This window comes from Maylandia zebra, linkage group LG2 (genome assembly GCF_041146795.1).
Source record: "Maylandia zebra isolate NMK-2024a linkage group LG2, Mzebra_GT3a, whole genome shotgun sequence".
NCBI lineage: Eukaryota > Metazoa > Chordata > Actinopteri > Cichliformes > Cichlidae > Maylandia > Maylandia zebra.
Genome location: NC_135168.1, coordinates 20,811,625 through 20,830,324, shown reverse-complemented (window position 1 = coordinate 20,830,324; position 18,700 = coordinate 20,811,625). Strand labels below are relative to the sequence as shown.

The 18,700-nt window shown below is 42.5% G+C and overlaps 1 protein-coding gene and 1 long non-coding RNA gene across 2 annotated transcripts in view; one reads left to right on the top strand and one right to left on the bottom strand.

Moving 5' to 3' along the window:
* Positions 1 to 18,700, bottom strand: part of mgat4b (alpha-1,3-mannosyl-glycoprotein 4-beta-N-acetylglucosaminyltransferase B) — a 127,358-nt gene that overhangs the window by 12,325 nt on the left and 96,333 nt on the right. Inside the window, exons 9-12 of the mRNA XM_004552033.5 lie at positions 8,632 to 8,762; positions 7,398 to 7,505; positions 992 to 1,185; positions 812 to 890 (exon numbers count right to left, since the gene is read on the bottom strand). Coding sequence (XP_004552090.1) covers positions 812 to 890; positions 992 to 1,185; positions 7,398 to 7,505; positions 8,632 to 8,762 — 512 coding nt within the window. The remainder of the gene's footprint in view (positions 1 to 811; positions 891 to 991; positions 1,186 to 7,397; positions 7,506 to 8,631; positions 8,763 to 18,700) is intronic.
* LOC143421091 (uncharacterized) lies at positions 15,840 to 18,418 on the top strand. Its single transcript, XR_013100845.1, has 3 exons — positions 15,840 to 15,944; positions 17,505 to 17,665; positions 17,767 to 18,418. It is a non-coding gene; the product is annotated as an uncharacterized LOC143421091 (long non-coding RNA).

Below are 18,700 nucleotides of genomic sequence, written 5' to 3'. Positions count from 1 at the left end.
CGATTCTTCTCCTCGTTTTATCTCTCCTGTTGATCTCGGTAGGAGCTCCTCTTCCTCTCAGCCCACCTCTCTCTGCCCCGCTGAGGCTCTCGGCTTCATTCAGCCTTTGTTTTACAGTCGACCACAAACAGAAAGTGGCAGTGATCCATCACTCTGCCTCCTTTTCCACACACCACAAACTGAATCTGTTCTCACTTATAGCAGGCACTCATGGCAGAGTCCGATATGGTCTCCTGCTATAGATGGAAATTTATCTCTCGGTTAGGGGCTTCCTGGATTACTCCGGTTTGTTTCAGCCTGCCTGCCTCGTCCTTGATGTTTCTAAAGGCTATGTTAACTTTGCACTCTCATCCTTTGCTGTCATTGTGATGGATACTGGGTCAAAAAGCAGAAATTTCACCCATCTATCCATTAAATGAAAACCTCATCCAATTCAGTGCAGGAGCCTATCCCGGCCGTCACAGGCTAACAGAGACAAAGACCAAATTAAACTGAACCTCACGCATGTCTTTGAACTGTGCTGGAGAAAGCACATGGAGAACAACCTCCTCACAGAAAGGCCTTAGCCTGGATTCAAACCCTGGACCTTCTCGAGGAGAGGTGATGCTGCTAGCCACCACACGAGTGGGCGAAGATTGTTCTCAGTTGACCCTCTGCTGGACCGCACCGAAATGATCTTTTAAGAAAGTAAGCACATCTAAAAGATTTTAAACTTCTATACTTTTACCCAAAACAGCTAGCAAAGAAGCATGTGGACACTTTAAGGCTTCCCAGGATGCCCCACCCATTAAAACTGTATCTGAACACTCACATCGAAAGGCAGAACCTCCACCGACGTGTTGAAAAGTTTGTCTCCTGGATGTTCGATGTTTCCGCTCCGGAAGAAAAACCTGAGAGAAAGAGAGAGAGGTGATATTTCAGTAAGAGGAGCAGGGACGGAGGGAAGACTCTAACCTGTGGTACTCCCCCTATCCCGTCCTTCGTTACTGACCTTTCGATGCGAACAGGTGTGAAGAATCGTATCCGTATGAAATCCCCCGCCACCGGGGTGAAGGCCCAGAAGAAGTCCTCACCCAAGTAGGCCTTCTCCAGGGTGAAGTGCTGGTAGGTCTTCAGACTGGTCGTCACCTCCGCCAGCGGGTTGGCGTGACCCTTATGGAGAGTCTGTTTCCCAAAGTCCTTATCCTAAAAAATCCCCCAAACAAACAGACATCACATGACTAAATCATTTCTTCAGTCTGAAGTCACGCCTTGCTGGATGCTTCTGCAGCTGCACGTCTGAATCACTGCACAGCTGACGCCACTGTGCAGTGACCAGAAGATAATTCGAACCGCTGGTATCATCGCCAGACGCGCTCGCTGTCCTTGATGACTAATCCACTTTCGCTTCAGTGCAGAAACCCTTCCGAAGAGCAACAGAAGCATGATGTCATGCTATTCTGGTGCACTTACAGAGACTTTTCGTATTCTGGATATCATTCAACAGCAGCACTGAGTGACCACGCACCGACCTCTGAACCTAAACTCATAACGCAAGACTGCCGCCAACAAAACGAGAATGTGATAGGATTTTAACTGCACAGACACAAACAGCAAGAAAACAGACTCAGTCCATCAGGATCTAATTCAATCCGAAGCCTTTATTAGATCACAATATGCTGTAAAAATCCAGCCATGCCACTCTGCTACCATACCACCTCGTCGTGGATGAAACATGAAATATTCACAAAACCTTTTCCACCTTTAGATTATTAATGAGAGCATTTCCCTAGTAGAAATAATAAGATTCATCTAATGAAGAAGAATAAACACCTCTGTTAGTTTTGGAGTTTAAAGAATGAAGGCGACAAAGCAGTTAAACCTGCATTCTCATCAAATGATGTGGCATCCTTTCACTAACACCTTGCCGAGCCCATATCAGTACAGATATGATATTCTTCCTCATAGTTTTACAAAGGCATCACGTCAGCGTGGATACAGCGTCTATGTCGTTGATGCAGTTTGTTAACAGAATAAGTTCAGTGTGAGCAGGCACCGTGTCTGCTCACAGCGCCCTTTGTGGTCAACATTTCATTACCAAATATTTGTGTTACAGGTGAAATGACAGCAGCAGCTGCAGTTCTGACTCCTGTCAGCAGTGGCGGTCCTAGCCCGTTTGGCGCCCTGGGCGAACACTCCCTCTAATTGTTATTGATCCCTTTACCCCTGGTCCTAAAGAGTATATTTATTTATTTTCTTACCTTTCTTATACTTATTGTTTGTTTACTTGCACTGCTGTAACTGGAGCCTCGTCCTCTCGTCTCTCTATATACTGGACCTATATAGCGGAGATGACAAAGTTTACTTTGACTTCAGCAGCGAGCACAGAGGGCTCTCACGCTCACTTTTCACGTATAGAATTTCGAAAAAACATTGGTGCAAATTATAAGTCTGTATCATAATGTCTGGCGTTTTCGTGTTTGGTGGTTTGTTTTTATTTTGCCAGTTGGTTATTAGATGCTGCTCCAGCCAGCCAGAGAACCCCCGCTGCCCCGCCCTCTCCTCTGTGCCGCAAGCACAGTGTTGGGAAGGTTACTTTTAAAATGTATTCCACTACAGATTACAGAATACATGCCCCAAAATGTATTTTGTAACGTATTCCGTTACGTTACTCAATGAGAGTAACACATTCTGAATACTTTGGATTATTTAATATATTATCATGCTGTTTACAACTACATGAATGTACTATTGCTGTGTGATTTATTACGATTACTGAAGGTCCGCGGCTCCCAGCTGTGGTAAAGGGACCTCTGACTAATAGTCGGTCCCGTGTCGGCTTGTAGCCGAAAACTAGCTTTACTTTGTTGTCTGGGTCAAGTTTGCTAGTGAGAGACAGAGAGAGGTGTTGAAAGGCTGCTCCAACGGAACTTATTATTTCGGAGAAAAACACAAACACTGTGTACAGTCGAGTCTTAATAGCTTACTTACAACTGGGCTCGTCAGGCACTCTTCTTGGCTGCAGTGGTTATTATTATATTTACATGCTTCCAGCTCCCGTTTCTGTTCGATGACAACTTGTACTTTTCCACTTTTCTCCCTCCTCACGCTCACAGACACATAACGGGTATGGCGGTCCATTCTCCCTGCAGCACGGGCTACACTGCCCATGAGGCTACGTTCTTTAGGGCTATGCCTGTAGCATTCTGCCTATTAGCTTAGCACAACAACAACAACAATAAAAAGGCGCTCTCTCACCCAGGAAACACAGAGAAAGAGCGTCACCCTGTAACCATGGCAACCGTAACGCTGCTGCCTGGAACAACAAAACAACAGCACAAGCAAAACCCAAACAGTCCTGACCCCTGACAATACGAAACAGGAAAATACCGCTGTGTAATCCATTTATTTCAACAAAGTAACTGTAGTGGAATACAGTTACTCATATTTTGTATTTTGTAACGGCGGTACGTGTGTTCCGTTACTCCCCAACACTGCGCAAGCAGCCGGCGCACGTCGCAAACGGAGGGCGCCCTTACTCCCAGCAAATGGGCGATAGAAAACCGATCGGTGCTTATGCCATTCCCACTATGCGCTGGCATGACTTGGGGCCGCATGAGTATGAGCGTGTTTTTTTTGCCGATGCCCGTGATGCCGCCCGTATCAAAAACCGCTACTGCCTGTCGGGATCAGTAATGAGGAACAGGCAGGCAGAGCAACTGCTCCTCAGGTTTGCACAACTTTGTAAATCCTGCTGGTCACCTTCACAAAGCTGGAACAGGTGTGATCTGCTTTTTTAATGTTACCTGCAGGGGAGCATTGGCGTTGTCCAGGTCCTTCATCCTTAGCTGCCACAGTAACCACTGTAATGTCACTCAGTACTTTGTCGATCATACCTCAATGTCACCGTTTTTACCACCACCATGTTGAGTTTGTAGAACCAGAAGTGGTGCTAAGCTATCAGCTAATCCAGCTAACCTGGTTAGGAAGCTCTCCACATCCACAGTCACAGATTTCTAATTAGCTAATTAGCAGTCAGTAGCATCCAAATAAAATCCTAAAACTGGAGCGTAGACTTCTCGGACAGTCTGTTACTACAATAACCTCACAGCATCCATATTGGTCAGATAATGTTTTTTTTTAAAAGGCTCCAACAGCACAAACAGACGCCAAGTTCAGGGGCAACGATTAGCTGAGGTATAAGCTAGCTAGCAGCTACAGCCGCCAACAGAGGCCACGCCCCTAACAAAATAAGGCTTAATACAATTTAAAGTGGTGAGTTATAATTAAACTCACACCTGTGGTGTGTGGAAGAGTTAAATTATCACAGACCCCAACTTAGTTTGTGTTTTAGGGTGTTAACATGTTAACATGTTCCAACTATTTATTTATGAGTGACTTATGTATGTATGTATGTATATATATGTATATATTGTACTATTCTTAGTTAGTGTATTGTCTGTCTTGTCTTAATGTTGGTTTAAAATGGAGCACTGTAACAAAAAATAATTTCCCCCAGGGATCAATAAAGTATTCTGATTCTGATTCTGCTGTAAAGTTTTAACTTGGGAGTCTATGGGGACTGACTCGCTGCTGGAATCTCTGTTGGACGTTAGAGGAACTGCAGCTTTTGGTGCTTCATCACTGGTTTCACCTCCAGAGGCTGATGCATTTGTGTAACAGTTGTGTGACTTTGTCTTGTTGTGGTCCTGTTTATGAAACTTGGTTCTCTCAGACATTGTAGAGTACAGATGTTAAAACACATCCCATTCAGTTTGCTGTTTGTGATGTGCGAAATGTTTTGGCTTTGTTCATCCGCTGAATGTTCTGTCAGAATATTTTTATCGTTTATTCTGCTTGATTTGAGGTTTTCTGTCTGAGCTCTGCCTTTCTGACCCTACCTGTCACATTTCTGTCAGGAGGATTTTATAACGTTTCTGTTGTTTGTGAACAAATAATAAAAGAGAAACTCAAATCTGAAGCTTTTCCCTTTTATAAACTTTTGCAGCTCAGCATCATATCAGGTTTTAAAAGAGCAAGTGATTGGTGATGTCTGAGACTCTCTTATAAGAAGCTCCTATTTTCAGATCTTAAAGTGGACCCGCTCTGCTTCTCAGTACTTCCTGTCATAGATCTGCTGTTCTAGCAGAAGATGTTCACATTAAACACGGACAAAGTTTATAATAATGAGGTCAGAGGTCAGGCTTTACTGTGCTTTAAATGCTCAGCTTCAGCAATTTTTTTCTGGCTGTGTGTGAGGGTAACCAATCAGACGAAGATCTCCTTAAAGGGGTGGAGCTAAACCAGTTTGTTTCAGACAGTGAGGAGCTGCAGCAAGTCTGGTGTGAGATACAGAAGGATGATTCTGAACTGTGAATCATGCAAAGCTGCTCGGGTGGAGCTCCAGACTAAAAGAAGTGTCTGAAGATAAAACTGAGGGGATGAAAAGAGGATGATTATGAGTTTAAACTCCGGTTAAAGGAACGGTTTGGCCTTAGAAATAATTCAGTCGTTCTCGCTGACAGTCAGTGAACAGATATTTGTTCAGTGATGAGTCCTTATACAGCAAACCAGCAAACTCAAACACCGTTACAGCTGAGTGTTAAAGTCTCTGCAAGCAGAGGTCAGGGGTTAACTCAAGACATTTAATGACTTTGGAGAAATAAAACTCTGAATCAGTTTTGTTATTTTCACTCCGTCCATGAACAAGTCTCCAGACTTAATTTTCCCTCTTAATTACATGACTCTACAGTCGAATAAATCCGACGTCCACTTCAATTCCTCCCATTATGACTTTAATTTTAAAACTCTGGGATGATTTTCTCTCTGAAGTGGTGAACAGTTCAGGCTGGAGGGTAATAGCGGAGTTAGCCTCCATAGTTACACGGCCCCATGCAGCCGGCCTCTGCGCTTCAATCCCCACAGCGAGGAGGCTCTGGGACGGGGCGGCCGGATCGATATCCAATTGATTAGAGCAGATTGCAGCACCAGTCAGCGGGCTAATATCCACCGCGCTTAACACAGTAATCAGAGGCATTAAACGGAGGCGCTCGGGCCGAGCTGCTGGCAGGAAGCGAAGCTGCGAACGACTGCAGAGGCTTTCAATCTTCATCTCTCCAGAGACGCTGGACTGAACTCTGACTGAACCTCACCCCGCTTCAAGCTCAGGAAACTCACACTGAGGCCGTCCGGGTCAGAGCTGAGCTTTAGAACAGAAGAATAATCTCTAAAATAATCTGAAATGACACCACGGGTGGCCACGCTGCCTCATTATAGCTTAAATTATAAAGAATCTTTAACTAAAACACGACTGAAAGATGTCGCCTGCCCCTTGGAAACAGATGAAATAAGCACCATTTGTCCACCAGCTCCACAGCGTGGCTGTGAGTCTTAAATAGATAACTATTATATCTGATATCATATCTCACAGTACAATAATATTGAATGGGTTGCATTGTTGTATTTTGTCATGTTTCTCAGGTCTTTGTCTGAATTTCTACGAACATTATTGCTAAGGATTGTCTTATTGCATTGGAGTCACACTGGGTTAAATATGTACACTTGGGTTTTAAGGGGTATTTATTATTTTCTTCTTTTTTTGGGGTTGTATGGAAGCCCCAAACGCAATTTCATTGTTCTTGACAATGACAATAAATAAATAAATACTAAATACTAAAATACTAAATACTGAGTCTACCTGAGATTCCCCAAAACAGACGTGACAACAAATCAAAGATCAACATTCACAGGACGTTTGTGCCAAACTCTTCTTAAAGGGTCAGCTGGTGCACTGCAGCAGACTGCAGCAGACTGCAGGCACAACGGGATTCGATTGTTTTGTTTTGATTTATTGACTTATTTCTGTCCTTTTTGAGACGAATCCTTTATTCGAAAATAAATATTTTAAGAAATTTGGATGGGGCTGGAAATTAGGTTGTAGCTCAATTCCAGTAAAGTTATGAGTTGATTCGGGAATAAGAGCAAAATCAGGATGTTAACCATGCTGCAAAAAGGACAAAAAGAAATCATTGGGACGCTCGACTGGTTGCCAGCTGGTTGTTTTCTGGTTATGTTCCTGTATTAAAGTGAGGCTGCTGAACGACTGCAGTAACTACGTCACGATTCATGGAGGAATTTCTGAATTTATGCTTCACATTTGTGAGGTTCTGGTTTTATTTTGAAGGTAAGCAGTTAATATGGATTTGTGTTTATGCAGATAACAGCAGTTTTGTGACGGGAGGAACAGGAAGACAAGCTGGAAAAACGTTCCTGATAAGTTTTTATATTCATGGATGTTTCCGTGTGTCTGCTGCTAATAGGTGTTTGTGGTCGTCTTCGGGAACACGAGGCTCACAGAGCGGCACATTTCCCGCCGTGATATAAATACAGCTGCGCTCAGAGAGATGCTCAGTCATTACCTTGAGTTTCTGAATCTTTCCAGCCAGGGACGAGTGGGTGCCGACATGCTGGAAGAGCGACGGCTTAAAGCGAATCCTCAGGTTGGCTTTCTGCCTGTCACAGTGTTTCTGAAAGACAGAGAGGGGGGAGATGCAAACAGGGATATTTACAAACACACAATCCTCCCAAATCTTCAACTACAAAGCATCCGTGCAGCAGCCCTGCAGTACGAACGCTGTCACGTTAAACCGCTTACTCTCAGGCTGGAAGCACGACTCACCCTGCTGTTAGTAAGGAACGAGGGAACAGGTACGCTCCAGTATTCACTGAGGAGACGTTAACCACTTTTAGTTTGAACTTTGCCCTTAGTACATTACAACTAAAAGTTAACTAAACTGTAATAAAACAAAACAAACCATAAAGAAAGGAGAAATCTAAAATACAAAGCGTCATTAACTGTTGTGAAGGAGTATTTTTTTTAACCCAGATAATGTTTAACCCGTTAGTAAAAAGTAATCAGCCAATGAAAACAAAGTAAAACTAAGCCTTCTGACTAATCCCACTGACACCCCTCCTCCTCCTCCTCAGGATATATTCATTTATTTCCAAAAATTCATGTGAGCACAGTTTGAATTTCACACTTTAACTGTGTTATTAATTACCACTGGAAAGGTTTCGGTTTTGAAAACCAGCTTTGAGTTCAAATAAACTGTTGCCACTTTGTTCAAAGTTCTGTTTCTCAGTCAGGAATTTGTGTCCATCGACAGAAGCAAATCAAACTGTGACTTTTTCACTTTTTTCCAGGAGACTGAGCTGAAACACTGCACACACTCTTTGTAACGCCAAAGCTGATTTTACATTCTGACTGAAAATCACACAAAGGCAGCAAAAACACATCAGTCACTTGTTCGCCACCAATATGCCCCACTACCGGATCGCTAACACATGATGTGCTTAACAGTGTGACACAGGTGCCACTCAGAAACAAAACAGCCTCATATGAAGCTCCGGAAAGTTGGAAAATTGTCAGGGCCAATAACAATCTGAAGCCTTCATCGATGAAAAGACTTCAAAGTGTTGCTGTTATCATACTGATGCACATGTGAGAGGTTTGGCAGCTGACAGAATGGTTAAAAGTATGAGTTTTTTTGTTTTTCTGGCTGATATTGTGTTATATACAGTAGATATCATGGTAAACCCTTCATTCAGTATTGATCTCCTCTGTTTTTGATGATTTCTGTTGGATCCACTCACCGCATCCTTCTCAGGGTTGCACACTTTGACCCACATGATGTGGTCCAGCAGCCAGTCGATGGGTTTGTCTTTGTAGAACATCAGCATGAACTCCACGATGAGCGACAGGTCCAAAGACTTAAACATCTTACCTGCACAGAGAGAAGCACAGCTCAGTGCAAGCCCTTCATGCATTTTGGTTCATCGAACTCTTTGACTTACACTCAGATATTTAGATAAGCAATGAGCTCCCCAACAGAGCTGCACTCAAAAAGCATGTTAGTGAAAAGATGCAGTGATTCAGAAACAGTTTGCTGGTGAGATTCTGGGACAGTATAAAAGCTCTGATTCCCGTCATCCAGCAGCAAGAAAGTCAGAAGTGAGAGGTCACAACAGCGGCGACACATCAAGATGGAGCAGTGACCTTTATTGTCATTCATCAGTGCCATACTTATATTTCATACTGCTGCTCTGTTTTCCTATGCCCAGAGGAAGTATTCAGATTCTTTATTTTTAGCACGAGAATCAAAACTACAAACTAAAAATATTCCTTTACGAATTAAAAAAGTATGAAAACAAGAAAAAAGAAATACATACAGAAGTAAAAGTACTCCCATTGCAGATAATGATCTACCTTAGCTGAGGCAGCTAAAACAAGACATTTGTCATATTTGTTTTAAGAATTTCAGCGGATCCTCCCAGTTATTCGGTCCATTTTGTTTTTCACTCATTTTGCTAATAGTGTGGGGACTCATGCCGGAAAACTTAATACTGTCACGGTCCTGGGTCGGGTCGACCCAGTATTTTGAGTTTCTTATGTTTTGGTTTATTTTGCATTATGGATTAGTTATTCTCTGGTGATACTGTTTTGATTACAATTATATTCTGATTCTTTAGTTATCTGATGATGATGTTGATGATGATTATTTCTGGTTTAGGTTTTGTTATCTTGCCCTTATGTTTGGTTTAGGTTGCCTGTGCTTAGTCTTCTCTGCCCATATGTCCCTCTGTTTGTCCATGACGTCATTATGCCTGTTTACGAGTCTGTCTCTGTCTGGCGTGTGCTTCCTGTTTTATTTTGTAGGTCTGTGCCCTTTGTCAGTGCGTTCAGCTTTGTGCTCTCCCTGTCTCGTCAGTGTAATCAACGTCAGCCGTGTCTCCCAGCTGTTTCCTCTTTGCTCCGTTCACCTCTTGTATTTAGTGTCTGTGTCTTCCCCTACTCGGTGTCGCATCGTTAACGTCTGTTCACCCTCACTTGCTGCGTGTTTAGGATTTCCAGTCCTCCTGCATCTCTTTTTAGAGTTTTGTTTGCTTTTGTGAGTTTTATTTTATCTTGATGTTCTGCTCCAGCAATAAAGCTGCATTTTCTGTTTAAACCTCGTGTCCTGAGAATCCTGCATTTTGGGTCCACCACTCCTGCCTGCCTGCCACACAGCCGACCATGACAAATACCAACAAATTCAATTTGTTCTGTTAGTTGGTTTACTAATAAACAGATTTCACAGTGTTTCAAGTAACAGACATTTTGAATCTATGAAAACATTCTAGGCTCTTTCTTAAATAGAACAATCTAGCTCTTTTTGTTACTAGGAGAATGTTACAAGGTTCTTTTTTGAGAACATTCTAGGCTCTTTTTTTTTTTTTTTTTTAGATCTATGAGAACATTCTAGCTCTTTCTTGAATCTATCAGAACAGTCTTATTTTCTTGATCTATAAGAATATTCCAGACTAATTTTTTGTAGCTGTGGGAACCTTCCATCAATATTTTACAATTTTGCATTTTGCACTAAAGGGCTGCATAATGAAATCAAAATATAATTGAAATGACCTGAATGTGAACACTCTTCCAGTGGTCTTCAGAAATGCAAGTCACCAAGTGCTTTACAAAGGCAAAAAACAGGCTGACATACAGAGACTCCTTCATTTATTTGAGAGATGCGTTGGGTTGTGTATTGCTGTAGGTAGTATTTTGTGTGTTAAAGTTGGAGTGGTCATAACAAAGAAGTATTTCCACAACTACGAAATGAAACTTTTGAAAGCAACTTAAGTAAAAAGTGCAACTCCTCCTTTCCCCGAATTCTTTATGACTTGGGTCAACGCAAAGCTAATACGAACCACAGAGACCCCGTAAACACATTAAACACATGAGAAACATGGAAATTATTTGGGGTTTTTAAGGTTTGAATGGTTCTTTTTCCAGGGTGGAGTGATTGCACAGCATTCATCATCAATGACTTAAAAAAAAAAAACGAATTTCTTTTGTATTTTCTCAAATCATTAAACATGCTGCTGTATAATCCTTCCACCCTGGAAAAAGAGCCACTCCAAGAGCTCACTAAAAGCCCAAATTAAAACGATATTCATGCTGTTGATGAGTGGATGCAAAATGCTGACCACAACTCTAAATGTGACATACCAGTTAAAATAAAAACTGGAATCATTGCTTATTTGCTGTTCCTTTTGGTTACTTTTTGGTATCTGGTGGACTAGTTGCTGCCTACAGACGAATAGCTGTGCTATTCAAAATTAAAGCAGCCTCACTCTCTCTGCCTGATGATTGCTGATTGGTTTATTTTCAATAATTATCTTGTTAGTTTCTGTTCAGCTGCTCCTGAAATCTGAAGGCATGTTAGAATAGTGCAGCAGGGCTGCTTATCCTTCAGATTTATCACATTTTTACTTCACCTCGCTGCGTGAGGGGAGCTGGAGCTTTATGCCACTGCCACTGTCCAGTTCATCCAGCTGCCTGAAATAACTTCTCGTCACTCAGCTCTTCAGTCTGCTTGTTTCTGTTGTTTTCTCTGCAGAGTCAGGCCGAGCTAAAGGAAACCTTCTCCACAAATGAAAGGTCAGAAAGTGAGCCGCACAGTCTCCACAGACTGAAACAATGACGAGGGCGAATTAAAAGGCCAGCAGAGAGCTCTGCCATGCTCCTGCCCCTTCTACTCCGCCCTGATACATTTGGACAGTTGAACCTCTGGAGGGTCGGATGTTTGACGAGGCATCGGAAAAAAAACTGCCCCCTGCAGATGTGAACGAGGCTAAAGAGAGGCTAAACTTAGCAAATGCAAAACCCAAATTCAAACAGTTGAATTAGAGAGCAGCCCCGCAGCGCCACAGCTCTCCCTCCGTCTGATTTAATTCAGTGAGTCAGCTTCACCCTGATGAATTTATTAAAGCAGCCGCTGCTCGCAGGCGACTCAGGGTCAGGGAGGATTCGTAAGGTCGCAGCCGAGGACCAGAGGGAGGCCCGGAGGTACGAAGAGGAGCAGGAGGAGGAGGAGGTCTGTGATGCTCAGACAGTCAGAGATGAGCACAAACATCCAGGTGTGACATCAACATCATCCACCTCAGAGATGAGACTCATGCTGTTCTCCATCACACACGCCTCCCTCTGCATTCACCTCCATCCCTCTTTCTACTTCTGTAGCCCTCGCTATCATTTCTCCATCAAATCAAATTTCGAACGAGCCAGCAGGAGCAGGAGGCGAAACGCTGCCAAAATCCGTTAAAGACAGGTGAACCCTGTAACCGATTCATTCAGAAAACAAACAGACTGCTGCAGGAAATGTTAGAAACACCAGCTCCAAATCCTCCCTCCTCCCATCACCGCCGACTGCTTCTGCCTCTCATTCTGCTTCATTTCTTCTTCTGCTTTGATTTATTCTGGAGCATCTCAACACACAGCGGCATGCTGTTAAAACACCGACATCAATCTCAAGATTTCCAAACAAATCTAACACCAAACTATTTCCTGTTTTGTTTTTTCTAAACACTGGCAGATAGTAGCCTCAGCTCTCAGTGCTGGATGTTGCTGGTTAGTGACTGCAGTGCCTCTAACGTCCACTAGAGGAAGCAGCAGCATGAGCAAGTCCCCATAGAAATAAACAGGCTAATTTCATGTGAAGTTTACAGTAATGATAGCTTGGTTTGGTGTAATGGTTACTGGCATTTATTCAGATTTGTGACAGAATTTAAGTCGTCCTGAAGCGGCAGAGCAGCCCAGACCATCACACTACCACCACCATGTCTGACTGTCGCTGTCATCTTTCTATGAAATGCTGTTAGTTTGATGCAGATGTAACGGGACTCAAACCTTCCAGGTCTCATCAGTCTCGTCAGTCCACAGAATATCTTCCCAGAAGTCTCGGCGATCATCCAGATGTTTTTGGCAGATGTGAAACGAGCCTTCGTGATCTTCTTGCTCAGCAGTGATTTTTTTCCTTGGACTCTCCCATGGAGGCCATTTTTGTCTCTTTCTCATGGTGGAGTCATGACCTCTGACCTTATCTGAGCCGAGTGAGGCCTGCAGTGCTTCAGTGTTGTTCTGGGTTCTTCTCTGACCTCCTGGATGAGTCGAGCGCTCTTGGAATAGTTGGAATAAGACCGGCTGCTCCTGGGGAGCTTCATCGCGTTCCAGGTTTTCTCCATGTGTGGATAATGTCTCTCGCTGTAGATCACTGGAAACCCAAAGCATTATAAATGGCTCTGTAACCCTTTCCAGACTGATAGATGTCAGAGACTTTGTTTCTCAGCTGTTTCTTTAGAGTGTGGCATGATGTGCTGCTTTTTGAGATCTCTTAGTCTGCTTTACTTTGTCACACAGTTTCTACTTAAGCGATTTTGTGATCCAGCAGTGATCTGGCCTGGGAACGGCAGTGAAACTGTGTTTAATCACAGTTAATTCATACTTTAGCAAGGTGTTACTTTGGATATTCTTTTTTACCTTTATAGAAGAAATAATCATTTCAATTTTTTAAATTTATTTTATCTTTGAACCCTAAAAGAGCTCATCACATCGGCCGTAACTAATCAGACGATAATTGTTTTTGCGGATATGAGGAAAGAATTTAAGCAAAGCAAGTATGACGAAAACTGTAAAACCTGTCCGGAGATCCAATTGTTGAGCACATGATTAAAATCTGTTATAACGTGAGAAAATATTTCAAAGAAACGGTCCGTCTTGGTGTTCCTGTGGCAGATGCTACATGAAAAGTTTGGGCTTCTAAAAGCTTTAAAATATTCAAAATCCTCCAAACTCTGATGATGTCTTTTTAAGACCTGAGGCATAAATTAAATTTGAATAGAAACTTTTTTTACTTTCACAGCCAAGAAGTTTAGTGAGCGCATTGTGTTGATGTGCTTTTACCGAACGCCCACAGACACCTGCCGAAATAATGAAAGCACATCATATCAGCTTATTCTCTGTTATTCATACATTATAAATAAATACATAAATAAATAAATAACAATTTCAAACTAAATGTAGTGGCACACGGAGCCAAAAATCATGCAGACACTTCTGAACCACATCGTGTTTTAATTTTAAATAATTATTGCACTTGTTTGGTTTAATGTGTTAATCACCTTCATTATTTCCATTATTATCAGAGGCTGATGCGAGCGTGTCCCTGAGCTGGATGCTCTTCATCACCTTCTGTTGCCCAACACAGTTTTTCCTCTTTAAAGAGAACAAAGGCCGTGTGATGAAGGCACAGAGCGACTCTCACCCCTTCATTAACTTCACTGTCACACGACCCACAAAGCAACAGTTTCATCAGCCTCCCGCAGCAGCAGGATTACATCTGAGGATTTCGCTTAATGATGTCCCCGTGCAGCGCAGACACACAGTGACGTGAGTGTACCCTCACCTACAGCACGCTCCACTCTTAAATAACAGCGTTAAAGAGATTTTCATCAGAAAACTTTGACGCTCCTGTTGAGCCAAGAACATAAATCCGTTTGGATTGTTTCCTGCGTCCCTCTGGGTTTCATAACACACATAATGATAATTGATTGTTTTCTGCTCTGCAGTTAGCACAATCAATAATTCACAAGTAAAAATGTTTAATTTCTTTTGATGGAGAAGCTGCGCCTGAAGCGGAGACGAGGCGGCGTTCCGATGACTGCAGAGCGTCTCCGTGGAGATGGATCTGTCTGGATAAATACTGACGTTCCTCCAGAGATCCTGCGAAGCAATTTAGTCCCGAGGCTTTGTATTAAAATGGGGGACAGTAAGAGCGAGAGGATTTAACACATCAAAACAATACGGCTCACTTTGAAGGCTTCAGCAAAGCCTGCCAGCTTTTTGTACCGAGCTGTATCGCGCTTCCTGAGAAACGTTCAGACTCGCCGACACGTGTACAAATCCACTTTCACTGCGCATCAGCATTTCTTAACCGGACTCATGAAGGAATCTGTCAATGTTTCAAGCTTAATGTGGAGAGGACCCAAAAGCAGAACTCTTCCTCTTCTTCTTCTTTCAGCTGCTCCTTTCAGGTTTCACCACAGTGGATGATCTGTCTCCACCTCCTCCTATCCCAGCATCCTCCTCTTTCACACATCCTCCTTCATTGCATCCATGAATCTTCTCTGAGGTCTTCCTCTTTTCTTCCTGCCAGGCAGCTCCAGTATATCCACTCTTCCTGAGCTGTCCCTTTTATGGACACATTTCTAATCCTGTCCATCCTGCTCACTCCCAGTGAGCATGTTAACATCTCCAGCCCAGCCTCCATCATCTCCAAAACATCCATCAGAGCAGGTCTCATTACCATCTTGTAAACCTGCCCTTTCACTCTTGCTGATAACCTTCTGTCACATGAAGTAAAAACAGAACCAAACGCTGCACAGCATCATAAATACTCGGGGTCAATAGAAGAACAATGATGCAACAATGAGGATGCAGCTGCAAAATGCGAGATGGGAATAAAAGTTTTGTGCAGCTGTGTGATGTTGCTGATATTTTTTATTAGATACCTAAGTCAAAAGAAAGAATCTGACATAGAGCCAGCTGTGGTCAACAAGCAGTTTCTGTAAAGTCACATTCAGCAATACCCAAACACTTCACGTGGAGCTGTTCATGAACATAATGTCTTCCTCTCCACTGAGAATGAAGACGTCTGCATCCGAACCAGAAAAAAAGGACTGCAGCAGAAACAGAAACATCAGGAGAAATTTTTTATGCTGGTCCCTGTACATAGACGTAATGTAGGAAAAATTTACCCACAGTGTCTGTAATTAAGTCCTCAGTCACACAGTCCTCAGAGACCATGTGGTAACTGCCTGACAACCATCAGCTATTAAGGAAAAAATTGTCTTCCCTGAACTGTTGTGAGTGTTTGCTGGGAGCTGCTACGAAATCAGTCACGCAGGCCTGAAGATGGGCCCGTGACCCGTGGTAACCTGTGGTTGCTAGGGAAAAATGAGCATTCTCCAACTCGTTGATGAGTGGCTGCTACAGGTTGTTGTCATGGACTCTGAGAAACTGGTTGCAAAGTGGTTTGGAGTGTGTTTGTATGGAAGACACTGACAACGACAACAACAGTCACCTCAAGGTAGGGCTGTGCGATATGACAAAAATCTCATATCCCGATATAAGACATTTATCGTCCTGACAACGATATAAATCACAAAAATGTAATATTTTCTGTAAATTCTGTGAATCTCGGGCAGCTCGACTTGCGTTTAGTTTTTCCAGCTGGGCGTCCTTTTCCTGGATTCGAGTGTTTTAACTGATGTATGAAACGATACATTTTTAGACTTAAGTTGTAACGGCCACCATTTTCTCTTAAAGTTTGAGTCTAAAGGTTTATTTTTTAGCACCTGACGGCTCGTTTTTTGCTTCTCATCCGTAAACTCTCTGCATACTCTTTCATGTGATTCAGTTTATTTTGAAAAGTCTCAACAGGATCTTGAGCTTTATTGTGAAAGGTTTACGTGGAAAACAAACAAGCGGACAGCGGAGCCGCGCGATGGTTTTACCGTTTTATCGTTGCTAACAAAAACATGTAAAAACAGGCACTTGTCCGCCCATAGTGTGGTTATATTAAATATAAGAGAAAGAGAGAACTTTAATTAATATAGCCACTACAGTGACCATCAAAACGATGAAAAATATTGCTGTAAACAGTTTATTTTATGACACCACGAAACAAACGATAGCATAATAGGAAACGATAGACGTTTTTATATTGTCATCCGATATACATCGTTATATGAACAGCCCTGCCTCAAGGTGCTTTATACTGTAAGATAAAGCCCATATAATAATACAGAGAAGACCCCAACAATGACATAAACCCCTATGAGCAAGCACTTGGTGACAGTGGTAAGGAAAACTCCCTTTTCAGTGAGTCAGGAAAGGTGGCCATCTGCAAACATTCACCAGATACTTGCTGGGCTTCGGTGAAACATGTGATGCCTGAAAAGGCAACCCTTTGTCTTCAATGTAAAAATTATGCTTTTACTTTGAAGGTTTCACTACCGCTCAGCGTGTTTTCAGACAAGCTGGTCTTCCCTGTGGGAATCTACTAATGACCAAAGTAATCAAAAGGATGTTTTCAGTGTAGCACACTCTGTGCGACCAGTTTCACCCGGCAACCACTTGCCAACCAGTTGAGGACTGGTTTCATTTTTCTGGGTCACTGTCCGCAGCATCTGCCTGACACTGGCATCCTCACGACGCTTTGCTTTGTAATGTTTTTGACTGGTCAAACATGCGTTTGTCACCATCTTGCTCAGGATTTAGAACTGTAATATTCAATTTAACATTATAACTGTCACAGATACTGTCCACATGGGGTGAGCATGTTGTTTATTCCTATTTTAATGTGCAGCATTTGAAAACACCCGACTCAGAAAACCTGGTAAAAATTCAGTGAGTTATGATGATTTTGGATCTGGATAAAGATAATTATGGATCGACCTTCTACCTCAGTCCACCTCAGCTGTATTTTTATGTATTTATGTTGGTTTGGAAAGACTGAGCTTGGGTTTGATTTTCTTGAAATTAATTTATGTGTCAGGTCTTTTGATATAAATCTCCATGGAAGTCCTTATTTCTAGGTGTTTTTTCTTTGTGTTAATTGTTTTTAATAATATAAATTTACTTTCAGGTTTTCCATGCTCTTTGAGCTGCGAGGGCCGTGGGAATTTATCACATTAAATCACACATGGATTATTCTCAGCAGCTGTTTCAGTCCTGATCAACCATCAGTCGAAGCAAATTAACGGCGGCTCTGGTTAGGAAGGAGAGTTTACTTTTTGGGCACTGAAGGTCTGAACTTTCAGCACAAATACACAATTAGTAGGTAGCAGCTTCAGGATTTAATTACAGAGCGTGTTAACGTGACGAAACCTCTGATCTCGCGATTTCAGGTTCTGTTACATCGGCTTATCTGTCAGCGCTGGAAACAGTTCTGAGGATAAATCCTGACTCTGGTTCCAGGCGAATAACGCCGGTGTTCCACGTGCCGCCGACAGCTGATTGGATCCAGGAAGAATTCATTGATTAGACCTGACAGAATAATTAGAAGGCAGATCAGATGCAGGCTGATGCCTCAATTAATCTGCTGGATTTAATTCATGAGTCAGATGGAAACTTCACATCCTGTCAGAGGCAGCGAACCTCACTGCTTCCATCATCGCCTCAGTCGTGAAGCTTAGAAGGTGTGGAAATGTCCGGCCTCCATTGTCTGGCCACTCAATCCCTGAAATGTGCTCTCTGGCAACTTTTGTTCTTATATATGTGTGAATATGTATGCATCAGTATTAATTACACTGGTCTGCAAAAGCCAAAGCTAAATATTTATTGTTTATTGCTGGAAACTTCAGACTGGCTCTTTATCGGTTTACACAGATATGACTTAAGCTTCCACGTCATGGTTTTGAGCTACAGATCATTGATGTTTACACTGACTGGAATTTTAACTTTTCCTGCCAAAATAATTTAAAATGTTTGCTCTGAAAAGAAATCAGGAGAGACTTAAAGCAAATCTCTGTAAATTCAGACAAAAATAAAACGAGGTCAGCGTGGCCGAAAGCGTTGCTCACATCCGTGTCTCTTTTCAAAACCCAACAGTAGCCACTCTTCAAGCTCAGATTCAGTTTTCCCTGATATCAGTTTTCCATCACTTTTATATCTTGATAAAGTCTTTCTCCACAATGTCATCGCACGATGACACGGCACGATGTCATCGCTCTTCGCTGACATCATCCCGATCTGGTGGGAAAAAGTTGAGATGAGACTGCAAAAAATATGCAGTGATATTCTGGCATTCATGTTCTCAGCAAGCTCAGCAGGACAACCGGC